We start from the raw sequence: 20,974 nt of genomic DNA, 5'->3' as shown, positions 1-20,974 counted from the left end.
GTGACTTGATAATTATTCATTTATAGCCCACATGCTTATTTTTATAATAAAATCACATAGATACTTATTTTTTTCTATATCTGATTGTGGCATGTGCTAGGTAGAACTATTCTCCTCTTTCAAATCCTAGAACTCTCTGGCTTTCCTATTATTAGCCTCTTTGTTTCTGTTCAACAGATTACAGTATTTATTCTTATGTAAAGAAGCTGAAATAGTATTACAATTAAGAAAAAAAAAAGACATTCTATTGAGTTTGAGGTTGGTAAGAGGCTTTACTTTTTTAAAGCTTTTTCACATTGCTGGTTTTTCGCACCACAGTACCACCACTATATATTAATCCCTTGCTTTTCTATATCTAGGAGGTATAAAAGTGTCCTTTTCTGTGAGGAACTTATATTCTTATACATAAACACATATCTTAATAAAGATTAAGAACCAAGTGAGTGATAAAGCCATCAGTATCATGGGTGATGATAAAAATGGACTGAAGTAGTTGAGGAGGTAAGATATGGGCTTTGAATGATGATTAGGCAGGTATGGAGCAAATAACTTTGTAGGGAATACTATGAGGAAAGGCATTGGGGTAGGTATATGGTCAGTGGGTTTAGTTAAAAAAAAATTGGTAAGGGACTATTAAGACGTAAGATTGGAGATGTAACTAGGTACTAAATTGTGATGGACTTGAATGCCAGCTTTAAGAGATTACATTTTATCTATAAATTTAATTGGGAAAATTCTTTAATGAGTAGGTGTTTAAAAGAGGATTTTAGAAAGTTTAGTCTGATGTGAGAATGGAAGGAGGAATATATTAAATAGAAAACCATTGCTATAGTTCATTAGTGAGGAAAGAAGAAAAGAAACACACATGCACTGAGTACCATATGCCTTACACTCTGCAAGATTATTGGGAATGTCAGTGAGGATGGAACAGAAGGACAAGTGTTACTCATCCAGTGGTTGAAGCCATTCTAATGAATGGATCTCCAAGGCATGTAGCATAAACAAAGAGCAGTGGTGTGCTGAGTGCTGGTTGAAGTCCACATTTAGAGGATTATAGCAGGAAGTAAAGCAGCAGGAGAGCGAGAAGGAAAAGGGCAGTCTGAAAGGCCAGTGAAGATAAGAGTTTCCACTGTTGAATGTTTCAGTGAGTGGACAGAGTGAATAGATTTTGGGGAGGTAGACTTAAAATAAAGTATAATATGTACAGATGAGTGTAAAATTTACAAGTGTAGAACTTGGTGAATTTTTTCACTGTGATCATACCCATTCACTCTCCAGAAGATGATAGAGGTCTTTACCAGTGCCTTGGGAGCCTCTCTCATGCCCCTTTCTAGTGGTTAAACAACTCCACAGGAAACCAATGTTCTGATTTCTGAAATCTTCGATTAGTTTTGCCTGCATGATGGAATCATACGATGTACTCTTTTGTAATAACTTTTCTCAGTATTACATTTGTGAGATTTATTCGTGTTGTGTTTAACAGTATAGTGTTTCATTGCTATGTGGTATTATGTTGCATGAATATGATATATTTATTCATTATATTATTGACAATTGTTTGGGTTGTTTCCAGTCTTTTGCTTTTATCAATAGTGCTATTTGTACATATATTTTAATATTTGCTAGAGATAGAGGGCATTTTAGTTTCAGCCAGAATTCTCCATAGATAGACTCAGGTATGTTTACTTTATCCAGTTAGTGGTTATAAAAAAAACTAAATTTTCTTTTCATTAGGTAAGTCCCAGAATTAAGTTTTGTAATTGAATAAGTAATTTTTACTGTGACCCAGTATTTATTGCCAGTGTTTAGCTGCTTGGTTACCAAAATATAAATAATAATATTCACAGATGATAATGTTTTTTATGATTAAATACATGTAAGCTTTCTGGGTGAGTAATGTTTCTTTAACATTACTTTAATAATTTCTTTAAACTTTTCTTTAATAATGTCCAAAATAAGCTAACTAAGAATCTTGTGTTTGTGTTGTTTTGAAATAATATGACAAAAGATTTGGAATTTTCAGTCATCAGTGAATGGAAATGGTTGAAAAACTCCAAGAGATTTCTTTAGAGACTGTTTTCATGTTTACATTTTCTTTCTTTGTGCACTCAATTAGAGATCCATACAGATCGTCCATCCACTTCCACTTTCTTCTGTGGTAATTAAATGTTGTATAAATATAGATTGCATGATATATTGTGGAAATATTTCACTTGTGTGCCTTTAATATATTTTTTTTAAACAGGCAGTATAACTCCAACTGTGGAATTGAATGGGCTTGCTATGAAAAGGGGAGAGCCTGCCATCTACAGGCCATTAGACCCAAAGCCATTCCCCAATTATAGAGCTAATTACAACTTTCGGGGCATGTACAATCAAAGGTTTGTATGTCTTCTTTGGTTTTCATCTTATATTATTATTTTATGCATATTGCAAAAGTTTCTAAAACTCAGTATTTTCATTGAAAGTAAAATTTACTTTAGACATTTTGCATGGAATTTGTATAAATCAGTCCCACAAGGAATACAAGTTAAAAGTAATAAAATAATACAAGTTTTTAAAAAAAGTTTCCAGGAACTAGTTTTTATTGAATCACAAGAGCCTTGTGTTTATTGCAGGAACTATTTTTAAAGTCATTCCACAGTTTATGATGCTAACTTCCCAGTTGACTTTCTCATTCTTTCACCAAGCAATAAGACAGATACTTAGCTCAGTGTTTTTCTTGATTTGTCCTAATGCATTACAAACATGAGTGTTTGTGATTTACAGGAAATTTGTTGGAGGAATGAAAGACTTGCTAAGTCTTTCTGAACATTGCATGATTTTGTGATAGTTATATGGGTAACAGAATTTTCTTTTACAAGTATGGCAAGAATTTTCAAAATTAAGTTTAGTGTTTTTCTTTCCCCTGATCGTAAAAGCCAATAGCTTATATAGGGAATGTGGAAAATACAGAAAGGTAAAAAAGAAAATAATTTGCCCAGAATTAACTACTGTTAATATTTTGATGTATTTTGCATTGTTTTTTCTTTGCATATGAATATATTTAATAAATTGAAATTGTTCTGTATATGCAGTTTTATTATACTTTATTTAGGTTTGGTGTATATATGGTAAAATGCACAAATCTTATATATACGTCTTGATGACTTTATTATTTTAATTATGTATATAATTTATTGAGATTGTTCACATACAGTTATCCAAAGATCCAAAGTATATAATCAGTTGCCCATGGTACCATCATACAGCTATGCATCCATCAACATAATTAATTTTTTTTTCCAATTTTTAGAACATTTTCATTACTCCAGAAAAGAAATAAAGACAAAAGAAGGAATCTCAAATCCTCCCATACTGCTAACCATGCCCCCCCTCCATTATTGATTCATAGTTTTGGTATAGTATATTTGTTACTGTTGATGAAAGAATGTTAAAATACAACTAACTGTAGTATATAGTTTGCAACAGGTATATATTTTTTTCCTATATGTGTCTCTATTATTAACTTCTAGTTACAGCGTAATGCATGTGCTCTAGTTCATGAGAGAGATTTCTAATATTTGTATAGTTAATCACAGACATTGTCCACCACAAGATTCACTGTTCTACACATTCCCATCTTTTAACCTCCAGCTTTCCTTCTAGTAACATACATGACTCGGAGCTTACCCTTTCCACCACCTTCACACACTTTTCAGCACTGTTAGTTATTCTCACAGCATGCTACTATCACCCCTGTCCATTTCCAAACATTTAAGTTCACCCTAGTTGAACATTCTGCTCATAATCAACCTCTCTCCATTCTTTAGCCTCATTCTATATCCTGGTAACTTATATTTCATGTCTATGAGTTTACATATTATAATTAGTTCATATCAGTGAGACCCTGCAAAATTTGTCCTTATGTGTCTGACTTATTTCACTCAATACAGTGCCCTCAAGATTTCTTCATCAACCCATTTCTTTTAAGATGATTTTGTTCACACACCATACATTCCATCCTAAGTAAACAATCATTGGTTCCCCGTATGGTCATGTATTTATGTATTCACCACCATCACCACTGTCTATATAAGGACATCTCTATTTCTTCCACAAAGAAGGAGGAAGAGTCAAAGAAGGCAGAGAGATAAAGGAAAAAGCAAAAAGAGAGAGAAAAAAACAAATAACAAAACAAAACTTGACAGCTAGAAAGCAACAAAAGGAAAGTTAGCATTAACCTAAAGTAGAATAAAGAGTCAGACAACATCACCAATGCCAGGAGTCCTATAACCTTCCCCTATTCCCAAACCCCCCCATATGCATTTAGCTTTGGTATATTGCCTTTGTTATATAAAAAGAAGCACAATACAATGTTTCCGTAAATTATAGTCTATAGTTTGCATTGATTGTATTTCCCCCCCAATCCCACACTATTTTAATACCTTGCCAATGTTGACATTCATTTGTTCTACCTCAAGTAAAAATGTATTTGTATCTTTTATTACAATCGTTGAGCACCCTAGGTTTCCCTGAGTTATGCAGTCCCAGTCTATCTTTCATCTTTTGTTCTGGTGTCCCACATGGTCCCAGCCTTCCTCTTTCAAGCATACTCACAGTCTTCTTTGTTCAGTGTACTTACATTGCTGTGCTACTATCTCCCAAAATTGTTTTCCAAACCTCTCACTCCTGTCTTTTCCTGTCTGTTTGTAGTGCTCCCTTTAGTGTTTCCTTTAGAGCAGGTATCTTGTTCAGAAACTCTGTCATTGTCTGTTTGTCAGAGAATATTTTAAGCTCTCCCTTATGTTTGAAGGATAGTTTTGCCAGATATAGGATTCTTAGTTGGTGGTTTTTCTCTTTCAGTATCTTAAATATATCACCCCACTTCCTTCTTGCCTCCATGGTTTCTATTTAGAAATCCACACTTAGTCTTACCAAGATTCCTTTGTATGTGATGGATTGCTTTTCTCTTGCTGCTTTCAGGATTCTCTCTTTATATTTGATGTTTGATAATCTGCTTATTAAGTGTCTTGGCGTAGGCCTATTCAGTTCTATTCTGTTTGGGGTGCGCTGCTCTTCTTGGGTCCATAATTTTATGTCTTTCATAAGAGATGGGAAATTTTCATTGATTATTTCCTCTATTATTGCTTCTTCCCCTTTTCTCTTCTCTTCTCCTTCTGGGATACCCATGATGCATACATTCTTGCTTTTCATCTTCTCCTTAAGTTCCCAGAGATGTTGCTCATATTTTTCCATTCTTTTTGCATCTGTTCTTTTGTGTGTAGGCTTTCAGGTGCATTGTTTTCCAGTTCCTGAGTGTTTTCTTCTGCCTCTTGAGATCTGTTGTATGTTTCCATTGTATCTTTCATCTCTTGTGTTGTGCCTTTCATTTCCATAGATTCTGCCAGTTGGTTTTTCAAACTTTCAATTTCTACCTTATGTATGCCCATTGTTTTCATTATGTGGTTCATCTCTTGTGCCATATCTTCCCTAAACTTTTTGAATTGACTTACTATTAGTTGTTTCAATTCCTGTATCTCAGTTGAAGTGTAACTTTGTTCCTTTGACTGGGCCATAACTTTGTTTTTCTTAGTGTAGGTTGTAGTTTTCTGTTGTGTAGGCATGGTTTCCTTGGTTAAACCAATCAAGTTTTCCCAGAGCAGAGTGGGCTCAGGTCCCAGAAGGAAGAAATATTCAGTATCCAGTTTCCGTAAGGGTGTGTCTTAGAAAACTGGTATACCCTGTCATGCCTCAGGTCACTGTGCTTTTCTGGCCAGCAGGTGGTGCCTGTTAGCCTGTAGCTCCAGACTAGTGTAAGGAGGTGTGGCCCATGGCTGTTTTCTCCCAGGCTCTGGGGTCTGGTTCTGAATGAAAGGCGGGTAGTAGAGTTGAGCCCCACCCCTTTCCTCTTAGGGAAGATATCCGCCTCCAGGAAGAATTCATTAGCATTTGAATAGACTCTGCCTGTGTTGTCTCTACTCTTGTCTGGGTCAGAGCACTGGGAACTGAAAATAGCTGAGGCTTTCTCCGCTGAGACGAAACAGGGTCAGAAAGCCCCCTTCAGGACCAGTCTGTGGCCACCCTCTGGCTCTCCAAGGTCAGTCGTCACCCCAAGCCTCTGTTTGCTTGTTGGGGTCATACCTTGTAGTGAGCATTCCACGCTTGTTTATTAAAACCCCAGTTAGAGCTCAGCTGAGCTATGTTCACTTGCTGGGAGAGAGCATCTCTCTAGCACCATGAGGCTTTGCAGCTTGGGCTGTGGGGGGAGGGGGTTCCTGGCTTGGATCTGCAGTTTTCACTTACAGATTTTATGCTGCGATCTTGGGCATTCCTCCCAATTCAGGTTGGTGTATGATGAGTGAATGGTCGTGTTTGTCCCCCCTGCAGTTATTCTGGATTATTTACTAGTTGTTCCTGGTTGCTTGTTAGTTGTTCCAGGGGACTAACTAGCTTCCACTCCTCTCTATGCCGCCATATTAGATCCTCACCTATGTTTATAATTTTATTTTTTATTTGCTAACTTTTTACATATGAATATCTTTATCTAATCACCACCCAGATTGAGATCTAGGACATTTCCATAATCTTGGAAAGTTTCCTTGTGCTCTTTGTAGTTGATACTTTCCCTCCCAGAGATAACCACTGTTCTAATTTTTATCACCATAGATTAGTTTTGCCTGTTGTTGAACTGCTTATAGACTCCTTTGAGCTTCTGTATAGATACTCCTCTGTCTGGCCTCTTTCATTCCACGTAATTTTTGTTGTTGTTGTTGTTGTTGTTGTTGTTTTGTATTTGTTTGGCTGCTTTGGTTTTTTTGCGATTTACCCATGTTGCTTAATCTGGGGTTCATCCTTTTTAAAAAAAAAAAATTACTGAGTAGTATTTCCAATTATGGTATTAATTGGTTAATGGTATAATTGGTTTATGGTATAAATTTGTTTAAACTCCATATGCAATATTGTGTCCTCTTTTTCACTTATTATCAATCATATTTCATGTCTTTAATTAATCTTTGAAATATTTTGATGGCCATATAGTGCTTCATATGGCCAAGATATTCTTTGTAATTGTATGCCTTTTGTTGATCATCTATGTTATACCTCCCCCTTTTTTATGGCTACTATAAACAATGCAGCAGAAAACTGTCCTTACATACATAAATCATTGTTTACATCACTATATTTCTTTTAAGATAGATTACTAAAAGGCAATATTACAGTTAAAAAGAATAATGTATTACCCAATTACATTAAATCCTGTACTAAATTCTTATTGTATATAAGAATGCCTATTACATTCTGAAAACACTGAGTATTATAACTTTTAAAAAGTTGTCTTAATTGATAGTAAAATGTGGTATTTTGTTTTTTTTTTTCCTGTGGTTACATGCTCTTTTTTTAAAAAAATTCAGTTTTATTGAGATATGTTCACATATCATACAGTCATCCATGGTATACAGCTAACTGTTCACAGTACCGTCATATAGTTGTGCATTCATCAGCCCAATCAATTTTTGAGCATTTTTCTTATGCCAGAAAGAATAAAAGTAACAATAATAGATAAAAGTAAAAAAGAACAACCAAATCATTCCATCCCCCCATCCCACTCATTTTTTTTTAAATTCAGTTTTATTGAGCTATATTCACATACCATACAGTCATCCATGGTGTACAGTTAACTTCACAGTTATATGGTTGTGCATGCATCACTCCAATCTATTTTTGAGCATTTTCCTTACACCAGAAAGAATAAAAAGAATAAAAAATAAAAGTAAAAAAGAAGACCCAAATCATCCTCCCCATCCCACCCTGTTTTTTGTTTAGTTTTTGTCCCCATTTTTCTACTCATCCATCTATACACTGGATAAAGGGAGTGTGATCCACAAGGTTTCCACATTTACACTGTCACCCCTTGTAAACTACGTAGTTATACAATCGTCTCCAAGAGTCAAGGCTACTGGGTTGCAGTTTGATAGTTTCAGGTATTTACTTCTAGCTATTGCAATATACTAAAACCTAAAAAAGAATATCTATATAGTGCATAAGAATGCCCACCAGAATGACCGCTCGACTCCAATTCAGCCACTGGAACTTTATTTTGTTTCATTCAGCCTTCCCCCTTTTGGTCAAGAAGATGTTCTCAATTCCACAGTGCCAGGTCCAGGTTCTTCCCTGGGAGGCATATCCTGAATCGCCAGGGAGATGTATACCCCTGGGAGTCAGGTTCCCACGTAGTGGGGAGGGCAGTGAGTTCACCTGCCGAGTTGGCTTACCAGAGAGAACGGGCCTGAGCAAAAAAAGGTACTCAGCAGGAGACTCTTCAGTGCAATTATAAGCAGGTTTAGCCTCTCCGTTTGCAGCAACGAGCTTCATAAGGGCAAGCCCCAAGATAGAGAGCTCGGCATACCAAGCCGTCAGTCCTCAGTGTTTGTGATGACATCAGCAACAACCCAGATGAGGAAGAACAACATTTCTACATTTTCCCCCAGCTCCACAGGGGGGCTCTGCATATTTATTTTTATTCTCTCCCCAAATTACTTTGGGATGTGTCACTGTTTCACACTAACCTCTACAAACCTACCAGATCTCACTTCCTATTCAGAGTTCCAGGAAATTGTGGTGTCTGAACAAGCTGACTGTACAAGTTAAGTTGTTTACTGTACTACAGAAAATATAGATCCTTCAATAAATAAACATCTCTTCCCTTGGTCTCACACAGAAGTTGAAGTTTAAAACACAGTCAGTATCGTCCCTTACCTTTTGGCCCCGTTTGCCTTAGTCCTAACCAGATCTGCTTCATTCATATCTGTAATTGAAGTCTGGACTTTTTTTCAGCTTTTTTAACAGTTGCTGTGTGCACTGATACTGCCATTCATAGCTGCGGAGCTCTAGCTCTGAGTTTCAGGTGTCACATGACTACCCAAAGTTCCAGATACCGACCAGGTTATACACAAAGAGATCAGCAGCTCAGAATCTGTAGATAGCCATTACAGTTCAGGAATAGATGTGACTGCTGTAAAAGCTTACAATCTGGGGACCATTACTAAGCATTCCTCTGATAAACTGAGCTCTAAGATTCAGTTCTCAGAGTTTACACATTGTAGTTAGTCCGTGTTGGTGAGGCATTAGAATGTTTGTCTTTTCGTTTCTGGCGTACTTCACTCAAAATGCTCTCTATAGGATCCATTCACCTCATTGTATGTCTCACAGCTTCACTCCTTCTCACAGTAGCTCAATATTCCATTGTATGCACACACCGCAGTTCACCATTCTGTTCCTCAGTCTATGTACCCTTAGGCCACCTCCACCCATTGCAAATCGTGAATAGTGCCTCCATAAACACCAGTGAGCAAACGTTCATTCATGTCCCTGCTCTCAGATCTTCCAAGCGTATACCCCTTAATGAGGTTGCAGGACCTTAAGGCACCCACATACTTCTTGTGGAACCACCACACTGTCCTCCAAAAAGGCTACACCGTTCTCCCTAATAACCAACAATAAATGTGTATATCCCTCTCTTCATGTTTTCTCCAGCACTTTTATCACTATTTATATTTTTTCTACAATTTTATAGAGATATATTCACATACCATACAATCATCCACAGTGTACAATCAGTTGTTCACAGTATCATCATGTAGTTGTGCATTCATCACCACGATCAGCACTTGAGCATATTCATTACTATGAAAAAATTTTTTGTTGAAGAATAATAAAAAAGATAATTTAAAAATGCCATGCAATATAATAGTAAGGTCAGACAAAACCACTACTACCAAGAATCCCATATTCCTCCCTTATATCCACTTGTCATAACATTTAGCTTTGGTATATTGCCTTTGTTACATTTTTTTTTCTTTTTTTTTCTTCATTTTATTGAGATATATTCACATACCATGCAGTCATACAAAACAAATCGTACATTCGATTGTTCACAGTACCATTACATAGTTGTACATTCATCACCTAAATCAATCCCTGACACCTTCATTAGCACACACACAAAAATAACAAGAATAATAATTAGAGTGAAAAAGAGCAATTGAAGTAAAAAAGAACACTGGGTACCTTTGTCTGTTTGTTTGTTTGTTTCCTTCCCCTATTTTTCTACTCATCCATCCATAAACTAGACAAAGTGGAGTGTGGTCCTTATGGCTTTCCCAATCCCACTGTCACCCCTCGTAAGCTACATTTTTATACAATTGTCTTCGAGATTCATGGGTTCTGGGTTGTAGTTTGATAGTTTCAGGTATCCACCACCAGCTACCCTAATTCTTTAGAACCTAAAAAGGATTGTCTAAATTGTGCATAAGAGTGCCCACCAGAGTGACCTCTCGGCTCCTTTTGGAATCTCTCTGCCACTGAAGCTTATTTCATTTCCTTTCACATCCCCCTTTTGGCCAAGAAGATGTTCTCCATCCCACGATGCCGGGTCTCCATTCCTCCCTGGGAGTCATATTCCATGTTGCCAGGGAGATTCACTCCCCTGGGTGTCTGATCCCACATAGTGGGGAGGGCAGTGATTTCACCTTTCAAGTTGGCTTAGCTAGAGAGACAGGGCCACATCTGAGCAACAAAGAGGCATTCGGGAGGAGGCTCTTAGGCACAGTTATAGGGAGGCCTAGCCTCTCCTTTACAGCAACCGTCTTCCCAAGGGTAAAACCTATGGTAGAGGGCTCAACCCATCAAACCACCAGTCCCCTATGTCTGTGGTCATGTTAGCAACCATGGTGGTGGGGTAGGTGAATACCCCTGCATTCTCCACAGGCTCCTCAAGGGGGCTCTACATATTTTTTTCCTTGTTTTTTTTTTTTTTAAATCAATTGTATGTTTTTTTTTTTGTTTGTTTGTTTGTTTTTTTTTTTTATTATCCTTTATGTTTTTTTTTTAATCTTCATTTTATTGAGATATATTCACATACCACGCAGTCATACAAAACAAATCGTACTTTCCATTGTTTACAGTACCATTACATAGTGGTACATTCATCACCCAAATCAATCCCTGACACCTTCATTAGCACACACACAAAAATAACAAGAATAATAATCAGAGTGAAAAAGAGCAATTGAAGTAAAAAAGAACACTGGGTACCTTTGTCTGTTTGTTTCCTTCCCCTATTTTTCTACTCATCCATCCATAAACTAGACAAAGTGGAGTGTGGTCCTTATGGCTTTCCCAATCCCCTTGTCACCCCTCATAAGCTACATTTTTATACAACTGTCTTCGAGATTCATGGGTTCTGGGTTGTAGTTTGATAGTTTCAGGTATCTACCACCAGCTACCCCAATTCTTTAGAACCTAAAAAGGGTTGTCTAAAGTGTGCATAAGAGTGCCCACCAGAGTGACCTCTCGACTCCTTTTGGAATCTCTCTGCCACTGAAGCTTATTTCATTTCCTTTCACATCCCCCTTTTGGTCAAGAAGATGTTCTCTGTCCCACGATGCCAGGTCTACATTCCTCCCCGGGAGTCATATTCCACGTTGCCAGGGAGATTCACTCCCCTGGGTGTCTGATCCCACGTAGTGGGGAGGGCAGTGATTTCACCTTTCAAGTTGGCTTAGCTAGAGAGAGAGGGCCACATCTGAGCAACAAAGAGGCATTCGGGAGGAGGCTCTTAGGCACAGTTATAGGGAGGCCTAGCGTCTCCTTTACAGCAACCGTCTTCCCAAGGGTAAAACCTATGGTAGAGGGCTCAACCCATCAAACCACCAGTCCCCTATGTCTGTGGTCATGTTAGCAACCATGGAGGTGGGGTAGGCGAATACCCCTGCATTCTCCACAGGCTCCTCAAGGGGGCTCTACATATTTTTTTCCTTGTTTTTTTTTTTTTTTTAAATCAATTGTATGAAAAAAGAAAATTAAAAAAAAAAAACATACAATAAAAGAACATTTCAAAGAGACCATAACAAGGGAGTAAGAAAAAGACAACTAACCTAAGATAACTGCTTTACTTCCAACATGTTCCTACTTCACCCCAAGAAAGTTACCTAATATAGCAACATTTCTGTGAACTTGTTCCTACTATATCCATCAGAAATTAACAGACCATAGTCATTCCTGGGCATCCCCAGAACGTTAAATAGCTTATCTGTTCTTCTTGGATTATTGTTCCCCCTTCCTTAATTGCTCTCTATTGCTAGTTCCCCTACATTCTACATTATAAACCATTTGTTTTACATTTTTCAAAGTTCACATTAGTGGTAGCATATAATATTTCTCTTTTTGTGCCTAGCTTATTTCGCTCAGCATTATGTCTTCAAGGTTCATCCATGTTGCATTGTGTTTCAAGAGATCGTTCCTTCTTACTGCCGTGTAGTATTCCATCGTGTGTATATACCACATTTTATTTATCCACTCATCTGTTGAAGGACATTTGGGTTGTTTCCATCTCTTGGCAATTGTGAATAATGCTGCTATGAACATTGGCGTACAGATATCTGTTCGTGCCACTGCTTTCCGATCTTCCGGGTATATACTGAGAAGTGCAATTGCTGGATCGAATGGTAACTCTATATCTAGTTTTCTAAGGAAGTGCCAGACTGACTTCCAGAGTGACTGAACCATTATACACTCCCACCAACAATGAATAAGAGTTCCAATTTCTCCACATCCCCTCTAGCATTTGTAGTTTCCTGTTTGTTTAATGGCAGCCACTCTAATTGGTGTTAGATGGTATCTCATTGTGGTCTTAATTTGCATCTCTCTAATAGCTAGTGAAGCTGAACATTTTTTCATGTGTTTCTTGGCCATTTGTATTTCCTCTTCAGAAAACTGTCTTTTCATATCTTTTGCCCATTTTATAATTGGGCTGTCTGTACTATTGTCATTGACTTGTAGGATTTCTTTATATGTGCAAGATATCAGTCTTGTCAGATACATGGTTTCCAAAAATTTTTTCCCATTGAGTTGGCTACCTCTTTACCTTTTTGAGAAATTCCTTTGAGGTGCAGAAACTTCTAAGCTTGAGGAGTTCCCATTTATCTATTTTTTCTTTTGTTGCTTGTGCTTTGGGTGTAAAGTCTAGGAAGTGGCCGCTTAATACAAGGTCTTGAAGATGTTTTCCTACATTATCTTCTAGGAGTTTTATGGTACTTTCTTTTATATTGAGATCTTTGGTCCATTTTGAGTTAATTTTTGTGTAGGGGGTGAGGTAGGGGTCCTCTTTCATTCTTTTGGATATGGATACCCAACTCTCCCAGCCCCATTTGTTGAAAAGACCATTATGACTCAGTTCAGTGACTTTGGGGGCCTTATCAAAGATCAGTCGGCCATAGATCTGAGGGTCTATCTCCGAATACTCAATTCTATTCCATTTATCTATATGTCTGTCTTTGTGCCAGTACCATGCTGTTTTGGCAACTGTGGCTTTATAATAAGCTTCAAAGTCAGGGAGTGTAAGTCCTCCCACTTCGTTTTTCTTTTTTAGAGTATCTTTAGCAATTTGAGGCATCTTCCCTTTCCAAATAAATTTGATAACTAGCTTTTCCAAGTCTGAAAAGTAGGTTGTTGGAATTTTGATTGGGATTGCATTGAATCTGTAGATGAGTTTGGGTAGAATTGACATCTTAATGACATTTAGTCTTCCTATCCATGAACATGGAATATTTTTCCATCTTTTAAGGTCCCCTTCTATTTCTTTAGGTAGAGTTACGTAGTTTTCTTTGTATAGGTCTTTTACATCTTTGGTTAAGTTCATTCCTAGGTACTTGATTTTTTTAGTTGCTATTGAAAATGGTATCTTTTTCTTGAGTGTCTCTTCAGTTTGTTCATTTCTAGCATATAGAAACATTACTGACTTATGTGCATTAACCTTGTATCCCGCTACTTTGCTAAATTTGTTGATTAGCTCTAGTAGCTGTATCGTCGATTTCTCAGGGTTTTCTAGATATAAGATCATATCATCTGCAAACAATGACAGTTTTACTTCTTCCGTTCCAGTTTGGATGCCTTTTATTTCTTTGTCTTGCCGGATTGCCCTGGCTAGCACTTCCAGCACAATGTTGAATAACAGTGGTGACAGTGGGCATCCTTGTCTTGTTCCTGATCTTAGAGGGAAGGCTTTCAGTCTCTCACCATTGAGTACTATGCTGGCTGTGGGTTTTTCATATATGCTCTTTATCATGTTGAGGAAGTTTCCTTCAATTCCTACCTTTTGAAGTGTTTTTATCAAAAAGGGATGTTGGATTTTGTCAAATGCTTTTTCAGCATCTATTGAGATGATCAATTGATTTTTACCTTTTGAGTTGTTAATGTGTTGTAATACATTGATTGATTTTCTTATGTTGAACCATCCTTGCATGCCTGGAATGAACCCCACTTAGTCATGGTGTATGATTTTTTTAATGTGTCTTTGGATTCGATTTGCAACTATTTTGTTGAGGATTTTTGCATCTATATTCATTAGGGAGATTGGCCGGTAGTTTTCCTTTTTTGCAGCATCTTTGCCTGGCTTTGGTTTTAGACTGATGTTAGCTTCGTAAGATGAGTTAGGTAGTGTTCCATTTTCTTCAATGTTTTGAAAGAGTTTGAGTAAGATTGGTGTCAGTTCTTTGTGGAAAGTTGGGTAGAATTCCCCTGTGAAGCCATCTGGCCCTGGGCATTTATTTGTGGGAAGATTTTTGATGACTGGATCTCTTTGCTTGTGATGGGTTGGTTGAGGTCTTCTGTTTCTTCTCTGGTCAGTCTAGGTTGTTCATATGTTTTCAGGAAATTGTCCATTTCCTCTACATTATCCAGTTTGTTGCTATACAGTTGTTAATAGTATCCTCTTATAATTTTTTTAATTTCTTCAGGATCTGCAGTTATGTCACCTTTTTCATTCATTATTTTGTTTATATGGGTCTTCTCTCTTTTTGATTTTGTTAGTCTAGCTAGGGGCTTGTCAATCTTGTTGATCTTCTCAAAGAACCAACTTTTGGTGATATTTATCCTCTCTATTGTTTTTTTTGTTCTCTATGTCATTTATTTCTGCTTTAATCCTTGTTATTTCTTTTCTTGTACTTGGTTTAGGATTGGTTTGCTGTTCATTTTCTAGCTTCTTCAGTTGATCCATTAGTTCTTTGATTTTGGCCCTTTCTTCCTTTTTAATATATGCGTTTAGTGCTATAAATTTCCTCCTCAGCACTGCTTTTGCTGCATCCCATAGGTTTTGGTATGTTGTGTTCTCATTTTCATTCATCTCTATATATTTAGCAATTTCTCTTGCTATTTCTTCTTTAACCCACTGATTGTTTAGGAGTGTGTTGTTTAACCTCCAGGTATTTGTGAATTTTCTAAGTCTCTGATGGTTATTGACTTCTAATTGTATTCCATTGTGGTCAGAGAATGTACTTTGAATAATTTCAATCTTTTTAAATTTATTGAGGCTTGTTTTATGTCCCAGCATATGATCTATTCTGGAGAAAGTTCCGTGAGCACTAGAAAAGTATGTGTATCCTGGTGATTTGGGATGTAATGTCCTGTATATGTCTGTTAAATCTAATTCGTGTATCAGATTGTTTAGGTTTTCAATTTCCTTATTGGTCTTCTGTCTGGTTGATCTATCTATAGGAGAGAGTGATGTGTTGAAGTCTCCCACAATTATTGTGGAAACATCAATTGCTTCCTTTAGTTTTGCCAGTGTTTGTCTCATGTATTTTGTGGCACCTTGATTGGCTGCATAGACATTTATGATTGTTATTTCTTCTTGTTGAATTGCCCCTTTTATTAGTATGTAGTGGCCTTCTTTGTCTCTCAAAACATCACTGCATTTAAAGTCTATTTTATCTGAGATTAATATTGCTACACCTGCTTTCTTTTGGCTGTAGCTTGCATGAAATATTTTTTCCATCCTTTCACTTTCAGTTTCTTTGTGTCCCTGTGTCTAAGATGAGTCTCTTGTATGCAACATATTGATGGTTCATTTTTTTTGATCCATTCTGCTAATCTGTATCTTTTAATTGGGGAGTTTAATCCATTTACGTTCAACGTTATAACCATGAAGGCATTTCTTGAATCAGCCATCTTATCCTTTGGTTTATGTTTGTCATATATATTTTTCCCCTCTGTCTGTTAATATCCTTTATTGTACCCATACCGAATCTCTTTAGTACTGAACCTTTCTCCAAGTCTCTCTGTCCTTTCTTTGTTTCTCTGTCTGTAGGGCTCCCTTTAATATCTCCAGTAGGGCAGGTCTCTTGTGAGCAAATTGTCTCAGCATTTGTTTGTCTGTGAAAAATTTAAGCTCTCCCTCAAATTTTAAGGAGAGCTTTGCTGGATAAAGTATTCTTTTTTTTTTTTCTTTTCTTTTTTTTTTTTTTTTTTATTAAATTCAGTTTTATTGAAATACATTCAAACACCATACAATCATCCATGATATACAGTTCAGTGTCCACAGTATGATAACATAGTTATGCGTTCATCACCACAATCTATCTCTGAACATTTTCCTTATATCAGAAAGAACCAGAACAAGAATAAAAAATAAAAGTGAAAAAAAACACCCAAATCATCCCCCCATCCCATCCCATTTGTCCTTTAGTTTTTATCCCCATTCCTCCACTCATCCATACACTAGATAAAGGGGGTGTGATCCACAAGGTCTTCACAATCACACTGTCACCCCTTGTAATCTACATTATTATATAATTGTCTTCAGGAGTCCAGACTGCTGGGTTGGAGTTTGGTAGTTTCAGGTATTTACTTCTAGCTATTCCAATACATTAAAGCCTAAGAGGTGGTATCTATATAGTGCATAAGTATGTCCACCAGAATGACCTCTCGACTCCATTTGGAATCTCTCAGCCACTGAAACTATTTCGTCTCATTTTGCATCCCCCTTTTGGTCAAGAAGATACTCTCAGTCCCACGATGCCGGGTCCACATTCATCCCCGGGATTCATAGTCTGCGTTGCCAGGGAGATTTACATCCCTGGGTGGATAAAGTATTCTTGGTTGGAAATTTTTCTCACTCAGAATTTTAAATGTATCGTGCCTCTGCCTTCTCACCTCCATGGTGGCTGCTGAGTAGTCACTACTTAGTCTTATGCTGTTTCCTTTGTATTTGGTGAAGTGCTTATCCCTTGCTGCTTTCAGAACTTGCTCCTTTTCTTCTGTGTTTGACAGTGTGATCAGAATATGTGTCGGATTGGGTTTATTTGGATTTATTCTATTTGGAGTTTACTGAGCATTTATGATTTGTGTATTTATGGTGTTTAGAAGATTGGGAAGTTTTCCCCAACCATTTCTTTGAATACTCTTCCTAGACCTTTACCCTTTTCTTCCCCTTCTGGAACACCAATGAGTCTTATATTAGGACGTTTTATATTATCTATCATATCCCTGAGGTCCATTTCGATTTTTTCAATTTTTTTCCCCATTCTTTCTTTTATGCTTTCATTTTCCATTCTGTTATCTTCCAGGTCACTGATTCATTGTTCAACTTCCTCTAGTCTTGTACTATGAGTGTCCAGAATATTTTTAATTTGGTCAACAGTTTCTTTAATTTCCATAAGATCATCTAGTTTTTTATTTAGTCTTGCAATGTCTTCTTTATGCTCTTCTAGGTTCTTCTTGATATCCTTTGTATTCCGTACTATGGTCTCATTGTTCATCTTTAGTTCTTTGAGTAGCTGCTCTAGGTGCTGTGTCTCTTCTGATCTTTTTATTTGGGTGCTTGGGCTAGGGTTATCCATATCGTCTGGTTTTTTCATATGGTTTATAATTTTGTGTTGTTTTTGGCCTCGTGGCATTTGCTGAACTTGATAGGGTTCTTTTAGGATTTGTAGACCAATTGAAGTCCTTATCTAATTTATCAGATCTACAGCTTCGTGGAGTACACGTTCTCTAACTAACCAGCAGGTGGCGTCCACGAGCCACCTGTTCTCCACAAGCCAGTTCTCCCCTGCTGTGCCTTTGTGGTGAGTGGGGGAGTGAGTCTTGTGGGGTCCAATTGGTGTACCAAGCTTGCATGTGTAGTTGGTGTTGCCCGCCCTGTATATGGGGCGTGTTTCTGGGCAGTCAGGGAGGGGTGGTGGCTCCAACAATCAAATCTCCCTGGTGATCCTGGAGTTTTAAAGCTGCTGCAATAGTCTAATCCTTCAGTTCAGTCTTGCCACACTTTGTCTCTGCCACTGACCCACAAGTCCTTGGTATTGGCGTATGGCTCCTGAGACTTGCGAGTGGGTCCCTCTTCCAGGCCGTGCACCCCCTGGTCCTTTGTTGAGGGATGATTGTGCTATGTCACAGGTGAGTGCCGTCCCCCCAGGGCAGTTCTGGGCTTCTGGGCTGTGTAGGGAGGCTCCCAGTCTGCTGAGTTGATGGCTGAATGGGACTTTGTTAATTCACACTGCTCCACCTTCCCAGCTCTGGGACAATCAGCTGAGGTTGCAGGGAAGGCTAATGTCCACACCCAGTTTTGTGGTGTGTGCGTGTTATTTGAAGCACTTCCGTCACACTGGGTTGTCTGGGGCAGCTCTGGGCTATGGGGCTGGCGATGGGCAGGAGTGTTTCCTGTCCACCAGGATGATGGCTGTGAGCAGACACCCCCCTTTTCTTGGGAAGTTGTGGTGTTTAGTGAATTTTCTCAGCCACTGGATTGTTGCCTTTTGTCTCAGAGCTCTCTTAGTTCTGCTCTTGTGTTGACCTGCCCAAATTGCAAGTCTTTGAAGCTTTCTGTATTGGGCTTCTTAGAGTAATTGTTTTAGAAAAAGAAAAAAGGATTTAAAAAAAAAAAAAAAAGGGCCCTCCTCACAGATTTAATGCGTTATTGAAACGCTAAGAGACAAAGCAATTAGGGCCATTAAGGAAAGGTCCACAGGGCATAGAGATCAGCTTTTGTTCGGGATTTGCATATGAGCCTCAGGGCCTGAGCTCTGCCCTTCCCCTTTCTATGTTCAGCAGAACTTCAAAAATCCTCTGCTTTTATTTTGGAGTTTTTCTTGCTGTTTTTTTCTATGCCTGTCTCCTCTCTGCTGGGCTGGCTGCTCTCAGATTCTCTGGTGTCTGGTCTCAGTTTATCTATGGTTGGAGTTTGGATCAGTAGAATGAGTTTCCGATAAGGGCTGCCATTGCAGTTCTCCCTTCTCCTTCCCGGAGCTGACAGCCCCTCCTCCCCCAGGACTGAGCCTGGCAGGGAGGGGTGCGGGTCCCCTGGCCACAAAAACTTACAGATTTTGCTGATCTCAGCCTTTCCACGTTTTCATGAGTGTTGTATGAAGTATGCCCAAAGTCAGATTGCTCTGTGGTGTCCAGTCCACGCAGTTCCTTAGTTTCTACCTACTTTCCTGGAGGAGTAACTAAAACATACAGCTCACCAGTCCGCCATCTTGCCCCACCCCTCGCCTTTGTTACATTTGATGGAAGCATATTACAGTGTTACTGTTACCCATAGACTCCAGTTTGCTTTGGTTATATTTTTTCCCCAATACCATCCCTTTTTCAATACTTTGCGAGGTTGACATTTATTTGTTCTCCCACATGTAAAAACATTTTAATATTTGTACATTTAGTCGCAATATTTGACCGCTCTAGTTTTCACTCAGTTATATAGTCCCAGACTTTATCGTGTGTCATACATACTCCTAACCCTCCTCTTTCAGCTTTACTTGCAGACATCTTTGTTCTGCGTACTTACAATATTATGCTACCATCACACAGTAATATGCTGTTCATTTCTGGATCCATACAGTCAATCTTGTTGAACATTCTATACTCCTTCAACATCAAATGCCTGAACTCTACCCTCTTTCTATCTCCTGATAACCTGTGTTCTCAGCTTTTAATTCTCAAAGTTTGCTCAAAAATGTTAGTTCATATTAGCGAGACCATAGAGTATTTGTCTTTTTGTTTCTGGCTAATTTTGCTCGGTATAATGTCCTCAAGGTTCATCCACGTTATTATATGTTCCGTGACTTTGTTCTGTCTTATAGCTGCATAATATTCCATTGTATTTATTTACCCCAGTTTTTTTATCCACTCGTCCATGGATGGACATTTGGGCTGTTTATATCTCTTGGCTATCGTGAATAATGCTGCTATAAACATCCATTTACAAATGTCCGTTCATGTGTTAGCTTTCAGTGCCTCTGAGTATATTCCTGGTAATGGAATAGCTGGATCATATGGGAAATCTAAACTTAGCTTCCTGAGGAACAGCCACACTGCCCTCCAGAGTGGTTGAACCAATCTACATTCCCACCAACAGTGAATAAGTGTGCCTCTTTCTCCACATCCTCTCCAGCACTTGTAATTTTCTGGTTTTTGGATAATGGCCATTCTGGAGGTGTGAGATGATATCTCATTTTGGTTTTGATTTGCGTTTCCCTAATAGCCAGTGAAGCTGAGCATTTTTTCATATGTTTTTGAGCCATTTGTATTTCCTCTTCAGAAAAATATCTGTCCATGTCTTTTGCCCATTTTTTAAATATCATTTTATTGAGATACATTCACATACCACACAGTCATACAAAACAAATCATATATTCGATTGTTCACAGTAGCATTACATAGTTGTACATTCATCATCAAAATCAGTCCCTGACACCTTCATTACCACACACACGAAAATAACAAGAATAATAATTAAAGTGAAAAAGAGCAATTAAAGTAAAAAAGAACACTGGGTGCCTTTGTCTGTTTGTTTGTTTGTTTCCTTCCCCCATTTTTCTATTTATCCATCCATAAACTAGACAAAGGGGAGTGTGGTCCTTATGGCTTTCCCAATCCCATTGTCACCCCTTATAAGCTACATTTGTATACAGTCATCTTCAAGATTCGTGGGTTCTGGGTTGTAGTTTGATAGTTTCAGGTATCTATGGCCAGCTACCCCAATTCATTAGAACCTAAAAAGGGTTGTCTATATTGTGCGTAAGAGTGCCCACCAGAGTGACCTCTCGGCTCCTTTTGGAATCTCTCTGCCGCTGAAGCTTATTTCATTTCCTTTCACATCCCCCTTTTGGTCAAGAAGATGTTCTCCATCCCACGATGCCAGGTCTACATTCCTCCCTGGGAG

The 20,974-nt window shown here is 38.1% G+C and overlaps 1 protein-coding gene across 14 annotated transcripts in view; it reads left to right on the top strand.

The window, feature by feature from the left end:
- STAU2 (staufen double-stranded RNA binding protein 2) overlaps positions 1-20,974 on the top strand; it is a 368,399-nt gene that overhangs the window by 61,236 nt on the left and 286,189 nt on the right. For 13 of the 14 annotated variants that reach the window (XM_037802429.1, XM_037802424.1, XM_037802423.1 and 10 more), the window contains one exon: positions 2,246-2,381. The exons of the other annotated variant lie outside the window; for it this stretch is intronic. In XM_037802429.1, coding sequence (XP_037658357.1) covers positions 2,246-2,381 — 136 coding nt within the window. The remainder of the gene's footprint in view (positions 1-2,245; positions 2,382-20,974) is intronic. 14 annotated transcript variants of the gene reach the window in all.

Source organism: Choloepus didactylus, chromosome 14, assembly GCF_015220235.1.
Source record: "Choloepus didactylus isolate mChoDid1 chromosome 14, mChoDid1.pri, whole genome shotgun sequence".
Classification (NCBI taxonomy): domain Eukaryota; kingdom Metazoa; phylum Chordata; class Mammalia; order Pilosa; family Megalonychidae; genus Choloepus; species Choloepus didactylus.
Note: the sequence above shows the minus strand (reverse complement) of the source record. Positions and strands in the feature narration are given on the sequence as shown.